Source organism: Salvelinus alpinus, chromosome 9 (genome assembly GCF_045679555.1).
Source record: "Salvelinus alpinus chromosome 9, SLU_Salpinus.1, whole genome shotgun sequence".
NCBI classification, from domain to species: Eukaryota; Metazoa; Chordata; class Actinopteri; order Salmoniformes; family Salmonidae; genus Salvelinus; species Salvelinus alpinus.
In genome coordinates, this window is record NC_092094.1 from 55,169,002 (window position 1) to 55,190,075 (window position 21,074).

The window sequence follows — 21,074 nt, forward strand, 5'->3', positions numbered from 1 at the left end:
GCAAGAAAAGCAGTTCACTGTGCATGCGCATGTGACAACTTTACTTTATTAAGTGGCACTTAGTTTCTTGTAAGAGATTGCAAGTAGAACAATGAACATCCAAACGGACCACTTGATGGGGCAAGTATTACATTTATATAGCTTAACATGTGAAAACATTTACATATGAAATGCCAGTGATTGTGAAACTGGCACTTGCTTTAATGCATAAACCAATGGTTTGTTGCCACACTGGATAGGTGCAGTGACATGTTTTACAGGGTCAGCCATAGTAGTACAGCATCCCTGGGGGAAACTAGGGTTTAGTGCCTTGCTCAAGGGCAAAGCATTTCAGTCAGCAACCTTTCGCTTACTGGCCCGACATGCTAACCGCCACCCTATTAGTGAGGCATCAAATCGTTGTATGTGGATAGCTGATAGACACATCTGGACATTGATCTGGTAGGTGACCGATAGTCAGGTCATTTTGAGTGAGCTAAGGCAGTTAATGGTGGACTCAACTCTGCTTACAAACCAAATTGCAGATTTGAGTTTTGTTTATAAGCAGGAACCACCCTGCTTTATCTTGAACACCTTCAATTGGCCTATATTGGTGACTTTAGTCAAGCACCCAGAGTAAAGTAAACATCTATTGTATGGTAATATACAAGCAAATGGGCCTCCACTGGTTGCCGACTGACACTGGACATTAATCCAAATTACTATCAAGGCCATTTAAAATCCACAGATCCTAGTGTCAGGACTTCTGCACGGGCTGCCACTATATAGAGGGAATTGCTGGAGCTTTGAAGGTACGGGCTGGACCTGGAGCCAGACTGGGTCTCTCTGGGAGGCTGGGTTTTGTGCAGGCTGTGAAGCTGACACGGATGTCTCGGGGGTACAAGCCCTGTAGGACCCCATCCATGACGATGTCCGGCAGATCTGTTGGAAAATATTAATTCAAAGTTCAATACCCATGGTTGCGTTCCAGGCCGACTAGATTAGTTGCACGCCATATGTGGATAGCTGATACCACCTATCCTGGCAGGCAACTCCAATGTACACTGAGGCCAAAAGTATGTACACTGCTCAAAAAAAAAAGGGAACACTTAAACAACACAATGTAACTCCAAGTCAATCACACTTCTGTGAAATCAAACTGTCCACGTAGGAAGCAACACTGATTGACAATACATTTCACATGCTGTTGTGCAAATGGAATAGACAAAAGGTGGAAATTATAGGCAATTAGCAAGACACCCCCAATAAAGGAGTGGTTCTGCAGGTGGTGACCACAGACCACTTCTCAGTTCCTATGCTTCCTGGCTGATGTTTTAGTCACTTTTGAATGCTGGCGGTGCTTTCACTCTAGTGGTAGCATGAGACGGAGTCTACAACCCACACAAGTGGTTCAGGTAGTGCAGCTCATTCAGGATGGCACATCAATGCGAGCTGTGGCAAGAAGGTTTGCTGTGTCTGTCAGCGTAGTGTCCAGAGCATGGAGGCGCTACCAGGAGACAGGTCAGTACATCAGGAGACGTGGAGGAGGCCGTAGGAGGGCAACAACCCAGCAACAGGACCGCTACCTCCGCCTTTGTGCAAGGAGGAGCACTGCCAGAGCCCTGCAAAATGACCTCCAGCAGGCCACAAATATGCATGTATCAGCATATGGTCTCACAAGGGGTCTGAGGATCTCATCTCGGTACCTAATGGCAGTCAGGCTACCTCTGGCGAGCACATGGAGGGCTGTGCGGCCCCACAAAGAAATGCCACCCCACACCATGACTGACCCACCGCCAAACCGGTCATGCTGGAGGATGTTGCAGGCAGCAGAACGTTCTCCACGGCGTCTCCAGACTCTGTCACGTCTGTCACGTGCTCAGTGTGAACCTGCTTTCATCTGTGAAGAGCACAGGGCGCCAGTGGCGAATTTGCCAATCTTGGTGTTCTCTGGCAAATGCCAACCGTCTTGCACGGTGTTGGGCTGTAAGCACAACCCCCACCTGTGGACGTCGGGCCCTCATACCACCCTCATGGAGTCTGTTTCTGACCGTTTGAGCAGACACATGCACATTTGTGGCCTGCTGGAGGTCATTTTGCAGGGCTCTGGCAGTGCTCCTCCTTGCACAAAGGCGGAGGTAGCGGTCCTGCTGCTGGGTTGTTTCCCTCCTACGGCCTCCTCCACGTCTCCTGATGTACTGGCCTGTCTCCTGGTAGCGCCTCCATGCTCTGGACACTACGCTGACAGACACAGCAAACCTTCTTGCCACAGCTCGCATTGATGTGCCATCCTGGATGAGCTGCACTACCTGAGCCACTTGTGTGGGTTGTAGACTCCGTCTCATGCTACCACTAGAGTGAAAGCACCGCCAGCATTCAAAAGTGACCAAAACATCAGCCAGGAAGCATAGGAACTGAGAAGTGGTCTGTGGTCACCACCTGCAGAACCACTCCTTTATTGGGGGTGTCTTGCTAATTGCCTATAATTTCCACCTTTTGTCTATTCCATTTGCACAACAGCATGTGAAATTTATTGTCAATCAGTGTTGCTTCCTAAGTGGACAGTTTGATTTCACAGAAGTGTGATTGACTTGGAGTTACATTGTGTTGTTTAAGTGTTCCCTTTATTTTTTTGAGCAGTGTATATGGACACCCCCTCAAATGAGTGGATTCGGCTATTTCAGCCACACCCGTTGCCGACAGGTGTATAAAAATCGAGCACACAGCCATGCAATCTCCATAGACAAACAGTAGTAGAATCAACCGTACTGAGGGGCTCAGTGACCTTAAATGTGGCACCGTCATAAGTCCAACAAGTTAGTTTGTCAAATAATTTGCCCTGCTAGAGCTTCCCCGGTCAACTGTGCTGTTATTGGTTCGGGCTAGGCTCCTTAGTTACAGTGAAGGTAAAGCTTAACGCTACAGCACATGACATTCTAGACGATTCTGTGCATCCAACGTTGTGGCAGCAGTTTGGGGATGGCTTTGGGGATGGTTTGGGGATGGCTGTTTGGTTTGGGGATGGCTGTTTCAGCATGACAATGCCCCCGTGCACAAAGCGAGGTCCAAACAGAACTGGTTTGTTGACATTGGTGTGATAGAACTTGACTGGCCTGTACAGAGCCCTGACCTCAACCGCATTAAACACCTTTGGGGTGAATTGGAATGCCTGCTGCGAGCCAGGCCTAATCGCTCAACATCAGTGACCAACCTCCCTAATGCTCGTGGCTGAATGGAAGTCCCCGCAGCAATGTTCCAACATCAAGTGGATGCCTTCCCAGAAGAGTGGAGGCTGTTATGGCAGCAAAGGGGGAGACCAACTCCATATTAATACCCATGATTTTGGAATGGGATGTTCGACGAGCAGCAGGTGTCCACATACTTTTGTCCACATACTGTCTTTGATCTGGAACACGACCAATAACTAAAACGTAAACAAAAATACTAAAGCACAGGGCATTTGCGGAGAAAGCTTTCAGCAAGCTCTTTAAAAGGGAGACCATCCTGAGGAAACATTAACATTGAGCTTGCTGGATGTTACTGGCAATGATGATAGAGTGTGGTGATCTCAAAATGAGGAGATAGGCTCTAAGCCAAGGGTGGGCAGTTCTAAATATACAGTATAGGTCCATTATCATTTCTACTTACTCTCTACCTAGTTTTAGACACTAAAGTGTAAGCCCCCCCCCCCCCCATTTAATCGTCTGGGTGGTCTAAGGATCTCCAACAACCATACGACAATGCGGAGGCCTGCCGTACCTGAGGGGGACTCCAGGAGATAGGGGTCACGACAGAATCCCACCACACGTTGATGCTGCAGCTGACAGCTGAGGGACAAGAGACCACTGGGTGAGTCGAAGAGCTGAACGAGTAAAATGTATGTTGCTACAATATAGATGTGTGCATTGCAATATGGAGTGTAACCTTTGCAGATTTCAACATTCTAAATTGAGATTTTACTTTTCTTATGCATAAATTTAATTGGCATCTTTTTGTATGGCATTTACACTTGCCCTCTGCTCTGCATGCCCAAACCCTCATAAGCCAGACGTTCTCACTTTGCCCCCCCAGCCAATCCACCAGGACAACCAATCCACCAGGACAACTGACTCAACAAATCAAGGGCTTGCTGATGAGTTGGCAAGATGAATCAGTTGTGCTAGTGTTAGAATAGATCATAGTGGAACTTCAGAGGGTCCCGAGCCCGAGCATAAACCCGAGGACCGGTTCGGAAACCAAAGTACAGGGGGACATGTACTCTATGGCACACAGGAGGAATACACATGGCTGTTCACAAGATAAAAGGGAAGCTCACCCATATCCCTGAGGGTCACTATCATCAAATGATCTGAAATGAGGAAACCACCGTTTTTATTACAGCCTATTATTTGCCCATGTTAAACAATATACACAGAGTATACCAAACATTAGGAACACCTTCCTAATATTGAGTTGCGCCCCCAGCCTCAATTTGTCGGGTCATTGACTCTACAAGGTGTCTAAAGCGTTCCACAGGGATGCTGGCCCATGTTGGCTCCAATGCGTCACACAGTTGTGTCAAGTTGGCTGGATGTCCTTTCGGTGGTGGACCATTATTGATACACACAGAAAACTGTTGAGCGTGAAAAACCTGTCAAGAAACTTGAGCGTGAAAAACCTGGCAGTGTTGAAGTTCTTGACACAAACCGGTGCGCCTGGCACCTACTACCGTACCCCGTTCAAAGACACTTGTATCTTTTGTCTTGCCCATTCACCCTCTGAATGGCACACACACAATCCATGTCTCAATTGTCTCAAAAAAATCCTTCTTTAACCTGTCTCCTCCCCTTCATCTACACTGATTGAAGTGGATTTAACACATGACATCCATAAGGGATCATAGCTTTGAACTGGCCAGTCTCATGTAAAGAGCAGGTGTTCTTAATGTTTTGTACAATTTGTGTATATTGGCTACATATAACATGACCGAATTCAATAGAGGGTCTCTACATTTTCAATAGCAAAACACTGCAGCGTATAAGGTAGTGTGTACAGTGCCTTTAGAAAGTATTCACACCCCTTGAAGTTTTCCACATTGTTGTGTTATAAAGTGGGATTAAAATAGATTTAATTGTCATTTTTTGTCAACTACATACACAAAATACTCTGTCAAAGTGAAAGACAAACTAATTTAAAAAAAATATTATTTTGGAAAATAAAATACTAATATATCTTGATTAGATAAGTATTCAACCCTATGAGGCGATACAAGTTAGAATCACCTTTGGCAGCGATTACATCTGTGAATCTTTTTGGGTAAGTCTCGAAAAGCTTTGCACACCTGGATTGTACAATATTTGCCCATTATTATTTTCAAAATTCTTCAAGCTCGGTCAAGTTGGTTGTTGATCCTTGCTAGACAGCCATGTTCAAGTCTTGCCATACCATTTTTGCTTAAATCTATCTAGGCCACTCAGGAACATTCAATGTCGTCTTAGTAAGCAACTCCAGTGTATATTTGGCCTTGTGTTAAGTAATTGTCCTGCTGAAAGGTGAATTTGTCTCCCAGTGTCTGATGGGAAGCAGACAAACAAGTTTCTCTAGGATTTTGCCTATGCTTAGCTTAATTACATTTCTTTTTATCCTAAAAAACTCCCTTGTCCTTGATGTTGATAAGCATACCCATAATATGATGCAGACACCACCATGCTTGAAAATATTAAGAGTGGTACTCAGTCATGTGTTGGATTTCCCCCTAGACAAAAAGTGAATTTCTTTGCCACATTTTTTGCAGTATTACATTAGTGCCATATTGCAAAAAGGATGCATGTTTTGGATAAAATAAAATAAATTCTGTACAGGCTTCTTACTTTTCACTCTTTCAATTAGGTTAGTATTAGTCATTAAACTCTAACTGTTTTAAAGTCACCATTGGCCACATGGGGAAATCTCTGAGCGGTTTCCTTCCTCAGAGTTCGGAAGGACGCCTGTATCTTTGATACACCATCCTAAGTGTAATTAATAACTTCACCATGCTCAAACGGATATTCAATAGGTGTCCTTCTTTGCGAACCATTGGAAAACCTCCCTGGTCCTTGTGGTTGAATCTGTGTTTGAAATTCACTGCTCGACTGAGGGACCTTACAGATAATTGTATGTGTGGGGTACAGAGATGGCGTAGTCATTTAAAAACCATGTTAAACACTATTATTGCACACAGAGTCCATGCAACTTGTGACTTATTGAGGCTTGCCATAACAAAAGGGTTGAATACTTATTTTTAGTTCTTTTGTAAACATTTGTAAAAACATAATTCCATTTTGACATGGGGTATAGTGTGTAGATCAGTGACACAAAAAAAGTCAAGGGGTATAAATATTTTGAAGGCACTGTATACCTCAGATATCATACAAGCTTGACTGACATCGGATTCTCCATTCCTAACCACACATGTCATATTCAGTATACTTTTTTTCTGTCTGATATGTCTGATATTGAAGTGAACCTGATGTGAGTAGCTGGTTGAGGTGAGGGGACAGAGGCAGGCAGGCAGGTACATACTCAAGGCTGCTTATTTTGTTCCCAGAGTGGAAATGTTTCACATGCAGGAAGTCCAGCAGCACCTGAGGGACTTCTTCATACTGGTAAATTAGATCCTACAAAGAGAGGCCAGTAGAAAATACAAAGAAAATGGTTTTGATCACACACAGTCTAAAATAAGATTAGTAACTGTTATTGAAAATTTCAACTATCCCAGACTGCAATCCAGTGGGGCTAGTGTAAGCATCAGGTAATGCCCATACGGAACATAGTCCCTCAGTCATACCTAAATATTGTATGTCAATTCATACCTGAATATAGTTTCAAATTCCTAATATGGCACGTACAATATATTAATTCATTACATTTCATACGTAAATATTACACCTGAATGTGGTAACTGAACATGGTATGTAATTAATATATGTAGTCCTCCTAACTGAATAAAGTAAATACAGTAACACTTTACTTGACACCCAGCGTTATAACATGTCATTACAGCTGAAATAACTTGTCATAACACTGTCATGACATCTATTTAGACCTGTTGTGACATATATTGCGTTATTTTATGGCTGGTTATGACACCTACATAAGAGTGTCAAAACCCACAAAACCTACCACACAAGGCAAAACATTCCATTACACCACAGGCTATTTGTTAACAATATATTTATGTTCTATAAAATGTTCTGAAATTGACCATCTTAAAACATCATTGTAATTGAGCACAAATTTCAGGAGCAGGACAAGACACCGTCTTTTTGACTGATGACTGACAAGGGCATATACGTGATAGGCCTATCTGGCTTAAATGATTTTGACGGTCCTAATGCTTCTCGACGGGGTCATAAAGTGTATTTTCTTAGTCCAAGTGAAGTGACACAGGATGGTCATAATGCTTCACGACAGTGTCAAAGTGTATTTTCTGCAAGTTATTTAAAATATGATGAAAAAAAAACATGACCGTAAAACAGAATTCATTACAACAAAGGACTTAAGAAACAAAGTTTCAAAACGAAAGGAAACTTCTTGGCTGGGAAAAAACACATTGGAATAAATGTGGGTTTTGACAATCTTATGTAGGTGTCATATTGCATTATTTTATGGCTGGTTATATGTCACAACATGTTTAAATATATTGGCCATGACAGTGTTATGACCATATTATGACACGTTATGTCAGCTGTTATGACGTTGGGTGTCAAGTAAAGTGTTACATGTATCTACGCTATTCTACCTGAATGTAGTCCTCCAGCTGCTGCCTCCTCTGCTCAAGAGGCTTGGTTCTCAGATGGGTGCTCCTCTTGCTGGGGAAGTCTGGGGGATGCAGAATCTTCTTCAGCTATGGAGGCAGGAGGAAACTGTAAATGACATTACGGGGATGGGCCTGTAATGGCTTAATGTCCATCACGCTTCAACAACTTATCCGTTGCATTGCGACCATCATTTGCATGTTTCAAGCAGGGAAATGTAAGCATATTTGTAGAGCAGATTTTTTTTTTTTTAATCATTCAGATACTGTATAATTCTGGTGTCAAGTAAGGGGAGGCAGAGAGTCAGCAATTGCTTTACCTTTCTGTGCAGGGTCTGGAATTCACTGTGTCTTCTGAGCACAAAGTGTTTCCTTCCATTGAACAATATCTCAACTCTAAAGAGCTAGAAAAGAAAAGAGCAGAGCGGAGCTTTGGGCTATTACACTGGTTTTCTGGAAAGGAATATCAATAGAATTATGTTTGCTCGTCATCGGACAGAAACATTTATGTACAAAAGGTAAGTCTTTCCATTCACATGAGAGTTTGCCTTTCTAAAAGGTAGTTCTACACCAACTAGATGGGACTTGACTGTGCTGCAATCATGCCTGAGTTTAGTGTCCAGTGTAATGCAGTCAGATATCCAGCAGGGGAAGGAAGAGGCCTGTTGGAGATAAAAACGAATCCTATCAAACTTTGCAGCTTTTGCTTGAGGAATTGGACAACAAGTGTGCGTCCCAATATCTCCTTTCTCCTGCAGTATGGACTCGTTCCCACAAATGGTTGGTGCGGACATAGGCTTGTGGGAGTTCCCACCATATTTCTTATAGTAGTAATTTCCTTTCAAAATCAGTGAAGGGGTCAAATGCAGTCTTGGGAAGCAGGAGAGACAATTGGGACATTACCCAGGAGCACTTGCCTAGACCTGACCAGTCAACAGACAGGGCAAACAACTAGATGTACAAAAATCGCTTTGCCTTTTCGTGGATGCTAAAATTCTAATTTAAGTTTCTGGCAAAACACGCAGTGTAGTGTATAGAATCATTGTATCATCTAAACCGCTGTGAAATATATTTTCAAATACCAAAAATATAGTATTTTCAGCATTTTGAAGCTGGTGTACAAAATTGAAAGTACACTGCTCAAAAAAATAAAGGGAACACTAAAATAACACATCCTAGATCTGAATGAATGAAATATTCTTATTAAATACTTTTTTCTTTACATAGTTGAATGTGCTGACAACAAAATCACACAAAAATTATCAATGGAAATCAAATTTATCAACCCGTGGAGGTCTGGATTTGGAGTCACACTCAAAATTAAAGTGGAAAACCACACTACAGGCTGATCCAACTTTGATGTAATGTCCTTAAAACAAGTAAAAATGAGGCTCAGTAGTGTGTGTGGCCTCCACGTGCCTGTATGACCTCCCTACAACGCCTGGGCATGCTCCTGATGAGGTGGCGGATGGTCTCCTGAGGGATCTCCTCTCAGACCTTGACTAAAGCATCCGCCAACTCCTGGACAGTCTGTGGTGCAACGTGGCGTTGGTGGATGGAGCGAGACATGATGTCCCAGATGTGCTCAATTGGATTCAGGTCTGGGGAACGGGCGGGCCAGTCCATAGCATCAATGCCTTCCTCTTGCAGGAACTGCTGACACACTCCAGCCACATGAGGTCTAGCATTGTCTTGCATTAGGAGGAACCCAGGGCCAACCACACCAGCATATGGTCTCACAAGGGGTCTGAGGATCTCATCTCGGTACCCAATGGCAGTCAGGCTACCTCTGGCGAGCACAGAGGGCTGTGCGGCCCCCCAAAGAAATGCCACCCCACACCATGACTGACCCACCGCCAAACCGGTCATGCTGGAGGATGTTGCAGGCAGCAGAACGTTCTCCACGGAGTCTCCAGACTCTGTCATGTCTGTCACGTGCTCAGTGTGAACCTGCTTTAATCTGTGAAGAGCACAGGGCGCCAGTGGCGAATTTGCCAATCTTGGTGTTCTCTGGCAAATGCCAAACGTCCTGCACGGTGTTGGGCTGTAAGCACAACCCCCACCTGTGGACGTCGGGCCCTCATACCACCCTCATGGAGTCTGTTTCTGACCGTTTGAGCAGACACATGCACATTTGTGGCCTGCTGGAGGTCATTTTGCAGGGCTCTGGCAGTGCTCCTCCTGATCCTCCTTGCACAAAGGCGGAGGTAGCGGTCCTGCTGCTGGGTTGTTGCCCTCCTACGGCCTCCTCCACGTCTCCTGATGTACTGGCCTGTCTCCTGGTAGCTCCTCCATGCTCTGGACACTACGCTGACAGACACAGCAAACCTTCTTGCCACAGCTCGCATTGATGTGCCATCCTGGATGAGCTGCACTACCTGAGCCACTTGTGTGGGTTGTAGACTCCGTCTCATGCTACCACTAGAGTGAAAGCACCGCCAGCATTCAAAAGTGACCAAAACATCAGCCAGGAAGCATAGGAACTGAGAAGTGGTCTGTGGTCACCACCTGCAGAACCACTCCTTTATTGGGGGTGTCTTGCTAATTGCCTATAATTTCCACCTGTTGTCTATTCCATTTGCACAACAGCATGTGAAATTTATTGTCAATCAGTGTTGCTTCCTAAGTGGACAGTTTGATTTCACAGAAGTGTGATTGACTTGGAGTTACATTGTGTTGTTTAAGTGTTCCCTTTATTTTTTTGAGCAGTGTATAAAGAGGCATAAACGAAACTTAAGAACAGATTGCATAGACAACTCGCACATAGAACATATCTACCGCTTCTTAGACTCGTTTTTAATGAGAATCACAGATCTCTCTCTCAAATTTCTATGTGCATTTGGTCGGGTCGACAAAAAAGTTACATATTACAGCTTTACGTGGTCAAAAACAACTCAGTTATACATGCATTACTGCTCACAAGAAAAGCAAAACAGATCCCCTAGAATGACCATAACCCTAGGTAAAAGGACGACCTGTGGAAATGTTCTTTCTTAAAGACATTCTATACCTTCCTGAATGGGAGGACACGTCCGCTACAGCGCACCTGCACATCCTTAGCAATCAGTAATTTGATAATTTGACAGATAACTGGCAGAATGCAGCCAAAGGACAGGAGTTGCAGGACCAGTATTGTTTTTATAGCCCAAGTGCACTGTCCACATTTTTTATGCTTGGAAAATAGTACTGATAGTACACTAATTATTGTAGGCTGCTTTCTTGTACATTACAACAAATCAAACAAGGGCAGCTTCCTTTTCCAGTGAAGATCCAGTGTGTACCATGGTAGTTAATAAGCAGGCTTATTTGGATAAATGGCAACGCTGCCGGCTGTATAGCCGTGGCAGCTAGCTGATATTCATCTGGACAAATACACATGAGAATACACCCGTCACCCAGAACTGAGGTTAATGACAAGTAGAAAAGTGTCCATCCTTTGGTCTTCCCCACTTTCTAAAATTAAGAAAACAGGGATATCTTTTCCAAATTGGTCTGAAACCAAGTTAACAATAATACATAAATAGCCACTGACAAAGAGAGAGGGATAGAGTTTCAAAAAATATGAATAGAAGGGACTCTGTCTAAACATGACAAGGTGTGGTGAACAATGAATGACAAAAATTCTAGCCTACATTTCCAGCAAGCTATTATCTAAATATTCCTTTGAAGTTGTTGACTTAAAGTTGGAGCTTCAGGACATGCTGTTTAGAATCCAGTATTCAGGGCCATGTTCATACGGGCATGCAGCAGAAAACAATCCAGGTAGACCCTCCCCATTTGAGTCTGTTTCCTTATATTTAGTGCCAAATGAACATGACCCAGGACAGAGAGTCATCCTGACATGGGGATTAGCCGAGTCATGCAGTTGATCCACACTTTTTTTTTGCCAGGCCCTCACGTTAAATATAGCTGACTGGCTACATTCAGGCTATAATTAAAAGGCCCATGCCCCCCTTTCCACCTAAACTCATCTCTCATGGGTTGATCCAGAGTGATTGCTACAAGGACGATTTTGCCACCCTATAACTAATTTAAAGCTATATTTTAATCTATGAACTAGTCTACAACCATACAACACAATAAATAAATAAAAACTGTACATTAAAGAGTTTACCTTTTTGGTATTTGTTCTTGACCTAAAAATACATCGGGTCCTTAATTATTCGCAACTGGCTGAGCACTCTCTCTGTTACTTCGAAAGAGTGGTGACCCTAAATCAGCAGTGACTCGAGCGGTCAGCCTAGTACAGTACTTAACTCCTCTCTCAGCAAACAGTCATGTTGACTCTCTGTAGCTGTGTAGCCTGGTCCCAGATGTGTCTGTGCTGACTTGCCAAGTACCAACTCTGGCAAGACAGCACAGACCGATCTGGTACCAGGCTAGCTGTTCAAAGAAGGCACAGGGCCTCCATATTCCTGGATTGCCAAGGCGACTCGCGACCCAGTGGACCGATGGGGCTGGAGCCATGTCATCACATACCAATGATGGTCCAAAACAGATGACCCTCAATCCATGGATGAATGAGCTCTCAGAGCAGGAGGGCTGTGGCCATTATCCAGGCAGCCACTGGATCTAACATGGATCCTCATGAGCAGAATAATCATCAATCCTTGACTAATTATCATATTGGTAAAATCATTATAAGTTATTTTTATAGAGTTACTCTACTCTGCAATCAGTGCCCAATGCCCAGAGTATACATTTGAGATGTTTCAAGATGACTGTTTACATAATACAAGATTATTACCCTGACGATACAGACTTTTGACCATCACCTGAACTGTGATTAATGGTTATTTAGTGACAAAGATATGTGACTGACTGTTCATGAGCTTTAAAAGTAACCAATTCCTCTCAATGACACACAAATTTCCCTTTCCTGAAGTTGCTGTTCTTCCCGCTATGGAGGAACTCACTGGTTTAGTCAGTTCCACAAAGTCAAGTATCACAATGAACAACAAGTACCTGCTTCTGCTCAATGTTCAGCCTGCTTCACTAATCTGCAGAAGTCAGTCTCAACCTCAGCGCCTATTTCATATGAAATAACTCCCCTGGCCTACGCATGCACACCTTGTGCTTCTTCATTCGTTTACCAAATTACTGTTCAGGACAAGAAGCACATGATTTAATTGATTGAGTTACATCTGCCCAAAAAGGTACTTCTTGTCAAAGAAAAGAGTCTTTGTCTGCTCACTCGAGACTGGTAAACAAGTTTAAAAAAAACAGCTCATCCACTTTTGATGCTTTAACTCGTTAATTTCAGGTAACAAAATGTCACTATATGTTCCCCATGCAATTATATGTCTACAGATGAGCTGATGGTACATTCACTCAGTCCGTGGGGATATATGAGAGTACAGAGATTGTCATCAGTTTATGGGAAAGACCATTTTTCCATATCGGGTCTCTTTGTTCTTGAAGCCATACAGCCGGTTTACAGACAGAACTGGGGCCATCCTCTCTTTCTCGCCATCCCGTCAATGGTCACCCTTCCGTCACAGAGCTTTCATTGTTGCGGGTGTGCAGATAGGACTAGATATTTCCACCTGCAAACCCCTGGCACAGAGGGGCCCGATGCCCCCTCCTTACATAACACAGCAGAAGGCTCAGAGTGGAACACACAGCACCCCAAATGAGACAGTTAACAGACAAGCAAGACCCTTTTCACACTACTTAGCCGAGCTCATCCAAGGTTTGCTGAACTGGCCTGGATACGCATGCACCATACTAGCTTGAACCCTGTTTGAAAGGGCAAACTGTATGTGCATAGAAAATATACAAGCCAGCACAGAATAGTTTGGGTCGGCATGTTGGCGTGAAAGGGATATGATTGGACCACTTCTTGAACCCCACTCTATTTCAAGAAATGGATAATTGACTATGCCCCTCTGCTTGTTTAAAAGAAGACTGGCACCAGCTATATTATCAGACTAGCTAAGGGTCAGCTCAGCTCACTTTTAGCTTCCCAAGCAATATTAGTCTCATGCTGGAAAGGAGTAGACAATGTGAAAAGAACATATCCAAGCCTGCACAGAAAGTGCTGTTCAGGGTGGCACAATAGTGTGAACACACACACACACACACCAAAAGCTCATGAGTGACTCGAAGCAGAATTATGTGTCAGTCAAAAATGACTTCAGTCTTACGTTTGTTGATCATGGAGGCAGGCAATTTAGTCATCCTGTTAAGACTACAGCTGCTGTGGGATGTGTAACGTGAACCCATTTTTCAACTGGGTCATGGGTTTGATTCCAGCCGTGGCCACCAATAAGGAAAAGTATACAATTACTGCTTTGGATAAAAGTATCTGCTAAATGGCATACAATGAGTGTACAAAACATTAAGAACACCGCCCTAATATTGAGTAGCACCCCCTCTTTTGCCCTCAGAACAGCCTCAATTCGTTGTGGAATGGACTCTACAAGGTGCAGAAAGCTTTCCACAGGGATGTTGGCCCATGTTGACTCCAATGCTTCCCACAGTTGTGTCAAGTTGGCTGGATGTCACTTGGGTGGTGGACCATTCTTGATACACACAGAAAAATGTTGAGCATTGCAGTTCTTGACACAAACTGGTGTGCCTGGAACCTACTACCATACCCCGTTCAAAGGCACTTCAATACTTTGTCTTGCCCATTCACCCTCTGATTGGCACACACACAATCCATGTCTGAAGGCTTAAACATCCTTCTTTAACCCGTCTCCTCCCATTCAGCTACACTGATTGAAGTGGATTTAACAAGTGACATCTAACTTGGATTTAACAAGTGCATAGCTTTCACCTCATCCATCTATTTCATGGAAAGAGCAGGTGTTCAAATTGTTTTGTATTCTTTGTGTAATTTGGCAACATATAACGTGACTGCATTTACTGGCTCAAAGTTCAGAGACTTGGGCAAAGGGTTTCCTTTTGCTTGTTTTTTACAGTGAAATTAGATATTTTCACATCAGATATTTGTCAGAAAAAAAGACCAGAATTGGGCTGCCCTGTGTAGATGCAACCCAACAAGCAGACAGCTCTCAAGCCAACAAGTAGAGAGCTCTCAAGCCAACAAGCAGACAGCTCTCAAGCCAACAAGCAGACAGCTCTCAAGCCAACAAGCAGACAGCTCTCAAGCAGACAGCTCTCAAGCCAACAAGCAGACAGCTCTCAAGCCAACAAGCAGACAGCTCTCAAGCCAACAAGCAGACAGCTCTCAAGCCAACAGCTCTCAAGCCAACAGCTCTCAAGCCAACAGCTCTCAACGAAAACCGGTGGTAAATGACTTCAGACATTGTTTGGGGGTTTTCACTGTCAAAAACAAAATACTTCTTGCCCAAGTCCAGGAACTTTGAGCCAGTATATTCAGTCATGTTATATGTATCCTATATATGCCATTCAGCAGATTATTTTATCCAAAGCAATCAGAATTGGGCTGCCTGTGTAAATGTAGACAAAAAGTGCACTCAAGTCCCCAGTGCTAGGTAGGTGCAAAAAGTGCTGTCAACTAAAGGTCGACCGATTAATCGGAATGGCCGATTAATTAGGGCCGATTTCAAGTTTTCATGACAACCGGAAATCGGTATTTTTGGACACCTTTATTTAACTAGGCAAGTCAGTTAAGAACACATTCTTATTTTCAATGATGGCCTAGGAACGGTGGGTTAACTGCCTTGTTCATGGGCAGAACGACAGTTTTTTACCTTGTCAGCTCGGGGATTCAATCTTGCAACCTTACGGTTAATTAGTCCAACGCTCTAACCACCTGCCTTACATTACACTCCACGAGGAGCCTGCCTGTTATGCGAATGCAGTAAGAAGCCAAGGTAAGTTGCTAGCTAGCATTAAACTTATCTTATAAAAACAATCAATCAATCATAATCACTAGTTAAATACACATGGTTAATGATATTACTAGTTTATCTAGCGTGTCCTGGGTTGCATATAATCGATGCAGTGCGCATTCGCGAAAAAGGACTGTCGTTGCTCCAACGTGTACCTAACCATAAACATCAATGCCTTTCTTAAAATCAATACACAAGTATATATTTTTTAAATCTGCATATTTAGTTAATATTGCCTGCTAACATGAATTTCTTTTAACTAGGGAAAATGTGTCACTTCTCTTGCAACAGAGTCAGGGTATATGCAGCAGTTTGGGCCGCCTGGCTCGTTGCGAACTGTGTGAAGACTATTTCTTCCTAACAAAGACAGCCAACTTCGCCAAACGTGGGATGACTTAACTAAAGTGCATTTGCAAAAAAAAGCACAATCGTAGCACGACTGTACCTAACCATAAACATCAATGCCTTTATTAAAATCAATACACAGAAGTATATATTTTTAAACCTGCATATTTAGCTAAAAGAAATCCAGGTTAGCAGGCAATATTAACCAGGTGAAATTGTGTCACTTCTCTTGCGTTCATTGCACGCAGAGTCAGGGTATATGCAACAGTTTGGGCCGCCTGGCTCGTTGCGAACTAATTTGCCAGAATTTTACGTAATTATGACAGAACATTGAAGGTTGTGCAATGTAACAGGAATATTTAGACTTATGGATGCCACCCGTTAGATAAAATACGGAACGGTTCCGTATTTCACTGAAAGAATAAATGTTTTGTTTTCGAGATGATAGTTTCCGGATTCGACCATATTAATGACCTAAGGCTCGTATGTCTGTGTGTTATTATGTTATAATTAAGTCTATGATTTGATAGAGCAGTCTGACTGAGCGATGGTAGGCACCAGCAGGCTCGTAAGCATTCATTCAAACAGTACTTTCGTGCGTTCTGCCAGCAGCTCTTCGCAATGCTTCAAGCATTGCGCTGTTTATGACTTCAAGCCTGTCAACTCCTGAGATTAGGCTGGTGTAACTGATGTGAAATGGCTAGCTAGTTAGCGGGGTGCGCGCTAATAGCGTTTCAAACGTCACTCGCTCTGAGACTTGGAGTAGTTGTTCCCCTGGCTCTGCATGGGTAACGCTGCTTCGAGGGTAGCTGATGTCGATGTGTTCCTGGTTCGAGCCCAGGTTTGAGCGAGGAGGGGGACGGAAGCTATACTGTTACACTGGCAATACTAAAGTGCCTATAAGAACATCCAATAGTCAAAGGTATATGAAATACAAATCGTATAGAGAGAAATAGTCCTATAATAACTACAACCTAAAACTTCTTACCTGGGAATATTGAAGACTCATGTTAAAAGGAACCATCAGCTTTCATATGTTCTCATGTTCTGAGCAAGGAACTTAAACGTTAGCTTTCTTACATGGCACATATTGCACTTTTACTTTCTTCTCCAACACTTTGTTTTTGCATTATTTAAACCAAATTGATCATGTTTCATTATTTATTTGAGGCTAAATTGATTTTATTGATGTATTATATTAAGTTAAAATAAGTGTTCATTCAGTATTGTTGTAATTGTCATTATTACAAATAAATAAATAAATAAATAGGTCGATTAATCGGTATCGGCTTTTTTGGTCCTCCAATAATCGGTATCGTTATTGAAAAATCATAAATCGGTCGACCTCTACTGTCAACACCAACTTTTCTTCTGGCAATTGTCATTCCAGCAGCTAGGTGTAGTCAGTGGTGTAAAGTAACTAAGTACAAATACTTTGAAGTGCCATTTAAGTATCTGTACTTGACTATTTATATTTTTACTCCACTACATGCCTAAAGAAAAATGTAGTTTTTACTCCCATACATTTTTCCTGACACCCAAAATTACCCTTTACATTTCGAATGCTCAGCAGGACAGAAACATTGTCAAATTCACGCACTTATCAATAGAACATGTGGTCATCACTACTTCCTCTGTCATGCTGAGCAAACCCCGCCCGCATTTTTTGCACGAGCGTTATAAAAATACATTTACACATACATGTTATTCAATCGTTTCATCCAAACTGCTTGTGGATGTCAGTATAGCCAGGCTCTAAAATAGAACTTTGTTCTATTTTAGACGTTTGACGCGCTGCAATTCCCGCCTCTCCCATCTACTCATTGGTTTTTAGGAGCATACTAACCCACCCGGGTGATTGAAAGATGAACAAGGTCCACACTCCAGTCGTTGGTGGCGGTTATGCACCTTAAAAGTTGGTTGCCAACCGCCATATAAAATCCACAGAAGAACAAACGAGGAGATATTAATCAAGGAAAACTGAAAACGAACTAGGTTTCCCTTTTTATCTGTGGATTAATTGTCGGAGTACAGAACCCACGATTTTGTGTGACTCAAAATGGGTTAAAATTCTACAAAGTTCCAGCAAAAAAAGGACCATATGCATTTTAGGTAAAATAACAACCCAATATTTTTCTCCCAAGTCAAATTAGCAAGCTAGCTAAATGTCCATGAATGTTTTGTGTGTGTTTGACTAGAGGTCGACCAATCAACGCCGATACCGATTATTGGAGGACCAAAAAATTGACGATACCGATTAATTAATAAATATATAATAATGACAATTACAACAATACTGAATGAACACTTATTTTAACTTAATATAATACATCAATAAAATCAATTTAGCCTCAAATAAATAATGAAAGCAGTTCAATTTGGTTTAAATAATGCAAAAACACTGTTGGAGAAGTGCAATATGTGCCATGTAAAAAAGCTAGCGTTTAAGTTCCTTGCTCAGAATATGAGAACATATGAAAGCTGGTGGTTCACTATTCCCAGTTCTTCAATATTCACAGTTAAGAAGTTTTAGGTTGTAGTTAATATAGGAATTATGACACGTCTACTATTTCTCTCTATACCATTTGTATTTCATATATCTTTGGCTATTGGATGTTCTTACAGGCACTGTAGTATTGCCAGCCTAATCTCGAGAATTGATAGGCTTGAAGTCATAAACAGCACTGTGATTCAAGCATTGCTAAGAGCTGCTGGCAAACGCAGTAAAGTGCTGTTTGAATGAATGCTTACGAGCCTGCTGCTGCCTACCACCGCTCAGTCAGACTGCTCTATCAAATCATTGACTTAATTATAAAAAAACACAGAAATATGAGCCTTTGGTCATTAATATGGTCAAATCCGGAAACTATCATTTAGAAAACAAAACGTTTATTCTTTCAGTGAAATACGGAACCTTTCTGTATTTCATCGAACGGGTGGCAACCCTAAGTCTAAATACTGCTGTTACATTGCACAACCTTCAATGTTATGTCATAATTATGTAAAATTCTGGCAAATTAGTTCACAACGAGCCAGGCGGCCGAAACTGTTGCATATACCCTGACTCTGCTTGCACTGAATGCAAGAGAAGTGACAATTTCCCTAGTTAATATTGCCTGCTAACCTGGATTTCTTTTAAACTGAACATGCAGGTAAAAAAATATATACTTCTGTGTATTGATTTTAAGAAAGGCTTTGATGTTTATGGTTAGGTACATTTGTGCAACGATTTAGCTTTTTTCGCGAATGTGCTTCCGTTAAATCATCACCCGTTTGGCGAAGTTGAAGTAGGCTGTGATTCGATGATAAATTAACAGGCACCGTATTGATTATATGCAACGCAGGACAAGCTAGTTAACCTAGTAATATCATCAACCATGTGTAGTTAACTAGTGATTATGTGAAGATTTAATTTATAAAAAACAATCAGTTTAACGCTAGCTAAGAACTTACCTTGGCTCATTGTAGCCACAAGGTCCTTTTGACGCTGCACTCGCGTAACAGGTGGTCAGCCTGCCATGCAGTTTCCTTGTGGATTGCAATGTAATCGGCCATAATCGTTGTCCAAAAAGGCCGATTACCGATTGTTATGAAAACTTGAAATCGGACCCAATTACAAATGGGCCATGCCGATTAATCGGTCGACCTCTAGGTTTGACATGAATTAATATAGTTGGTTTTGGTATTTTAACCTGCGTGTCATGAACGTGTCTGGAGGGCATAGACAAAATCAACATGCGCACAATGACTTACGCGCAGAGCCAGTTTTGTCAGCATATGATTTGGCGGAGTCACTAAACAAATAATTTGTCAATTGTGTTGGCGTGTGCCCCTGGCAGTGGCGATTTTAGCATGTAAATCTTGGTGTGGCAAACTAAAAAATGTTTTTTAGATGCATGCCAGCAAAGACACTACATAACACTAAACAATACATGAATTGCACTATAACAGCGACAAGCGGTGCCCAAAGTGTTAGGGCCTTTGTGACACGTATTAATGCCAAAATAACATGCAAAACAGGCAAGCCCCCCCAAAAAATGGCATCTATAAATGTGGGGTTCAGAGCCCCACCTGCCCTGAATGATGGGTCCCTGACTGGCCCCTGGCAATCCGTAATTAAAAAACTAAATCATGCTGTCTTGCTTACTTAACAAGGAATGTGAAATGATTCATAGCATTTATTGTTGATACTTAAGTATATTTAAAACGAAATACATTTTGAATTCTACTCAAGTAGTATTTTACTGGGTGACTTTCACTTGAGTCGTTTCTATTAAGGCATCTTTACTTTTATTAAAGTATGACCATTGGGTACTATTTCCACCACTGGGTGTAGCCTGTGTTTATGGCAACTGTCCTCGAAAAAAGATTGGGTGCTTGGCTTCCTTTTGTTTGGCATGCAAACTGCAATACTTTGTGTTTATGTGTCTCTTTTTCAAATGAGGCTCAGGGCTTTCAAATTATATTTTAAGGGAAAGTGGGAGAAAGCTGCCACAGACAACTGAAGCTTTTCACAATTGTGTAATACAAGACACAAGGGCAACAATGGTTCACAAAATGATAGAAATTATATAATATACGCTATATAAATCTATGGAATAGGTGCCCTTCTAGCTTGCCTGGTGCAAAGGAATGGCGCGGCAGCCAGCACGAATGGCAAACCTGGACCAGTGGAATATCGCCTATCCAAGCAGTAAAAAATATTTTTTAAATCTTATTTGTCCAACAAAATGTGCATGACAAGTTGTGGGAAAACATAAGAGAATGCCTTAAAATAAGTATTGAACTTTACTGTACCACACATATCCAGGTATTTTTTAAAGTCTACAACAGTTTACCTTTCTCAATTTCCCCGACTCGTCTACCTCTCGCTCCAGCGACGGAATCGATACCTCAATCATAGGGGAATCTTCAGCCATTCATCGGACTTTTCTGAGCGCAAACTGTCCAATTACCTTCCTACTGAGTGGTGCTGCGGCTTTTCTGTCTTCAATCTTTAACAATGTCCCCTTCTAAACATTCGGGAAAATTCAGGTAAGAGAACATAAAGCGATAATGGCCAACGTGACAATATCAACTCGGTTACCGTAAATTCAGGACAACGTTTGAGACTCTCTCCAATGCTCCTCCCACAAACTATTTGGAGAATCTGT

General features: G+C 42.3%; 1 protein-coding gene across 2 annotated transcripts; it reads right to left on the bottom strand.

Annotated features, from left to right (window-relative positions):
* Window positions 1-28: 28 nt before the first annotated feature.
* On the bottom strand, window positions 29-21,074 carry snx22 (sorting nexin 22). 2 transcript variants are annotated; one of them, XM_071326753.1, is made up of 7 exons: window positions 20,760-21,074; window positions 8,074-8,157; window positions 7,739-7,843; window positions 6,520-6,614; window positions 4,295-4,327; window positions 3,739-3,806; window positions 29-921 (listed from the first exon to the last, which is right to left on the bottom strand). In XM_071326753.1, exons 1-7 carry the CDS (start codon window positions 20,838-20,840, stop codon window positions 761-763), a joined length of 627 nt encoding a protein of 208 aa, XP_071182854.1. In that variant the 5' UTR covers window positions 20,841-21,074; the 3' UTR covers window positions 29-760. The 2 variants fall into 2 exon arrangements, with proteins under 2 accessions (XP_071182854.1, XP_071182853.1); XM_071326752.1 differs by having other exon boundaries at window positions 6,464-6,614; window positions 20,760-21,035.

Coding starts and splice junctions, on each gene's coding strand:
- snx22 (XM_071326752.1), bottom strand. CDS start 20,840: ATGGCTGAAGATTCCCCTATGATTGAGGTATCGATTCCGTCGCTGGAG. Junction 8,158..20,759: donor AGTCGGGGAAATTGAGAAAG/GTAAACTGTTGT, acceptor TTTCTTTTCTAG/CTCTTTAGAGTTGAGATATT. Junction 3,807..4,294: donor AGTGACCCTCAGGGATATGG/GTGAGCTTCCCT, acceptor CTTGTCCCTCAG/CTGTCAGCTGCAGCATCAAC.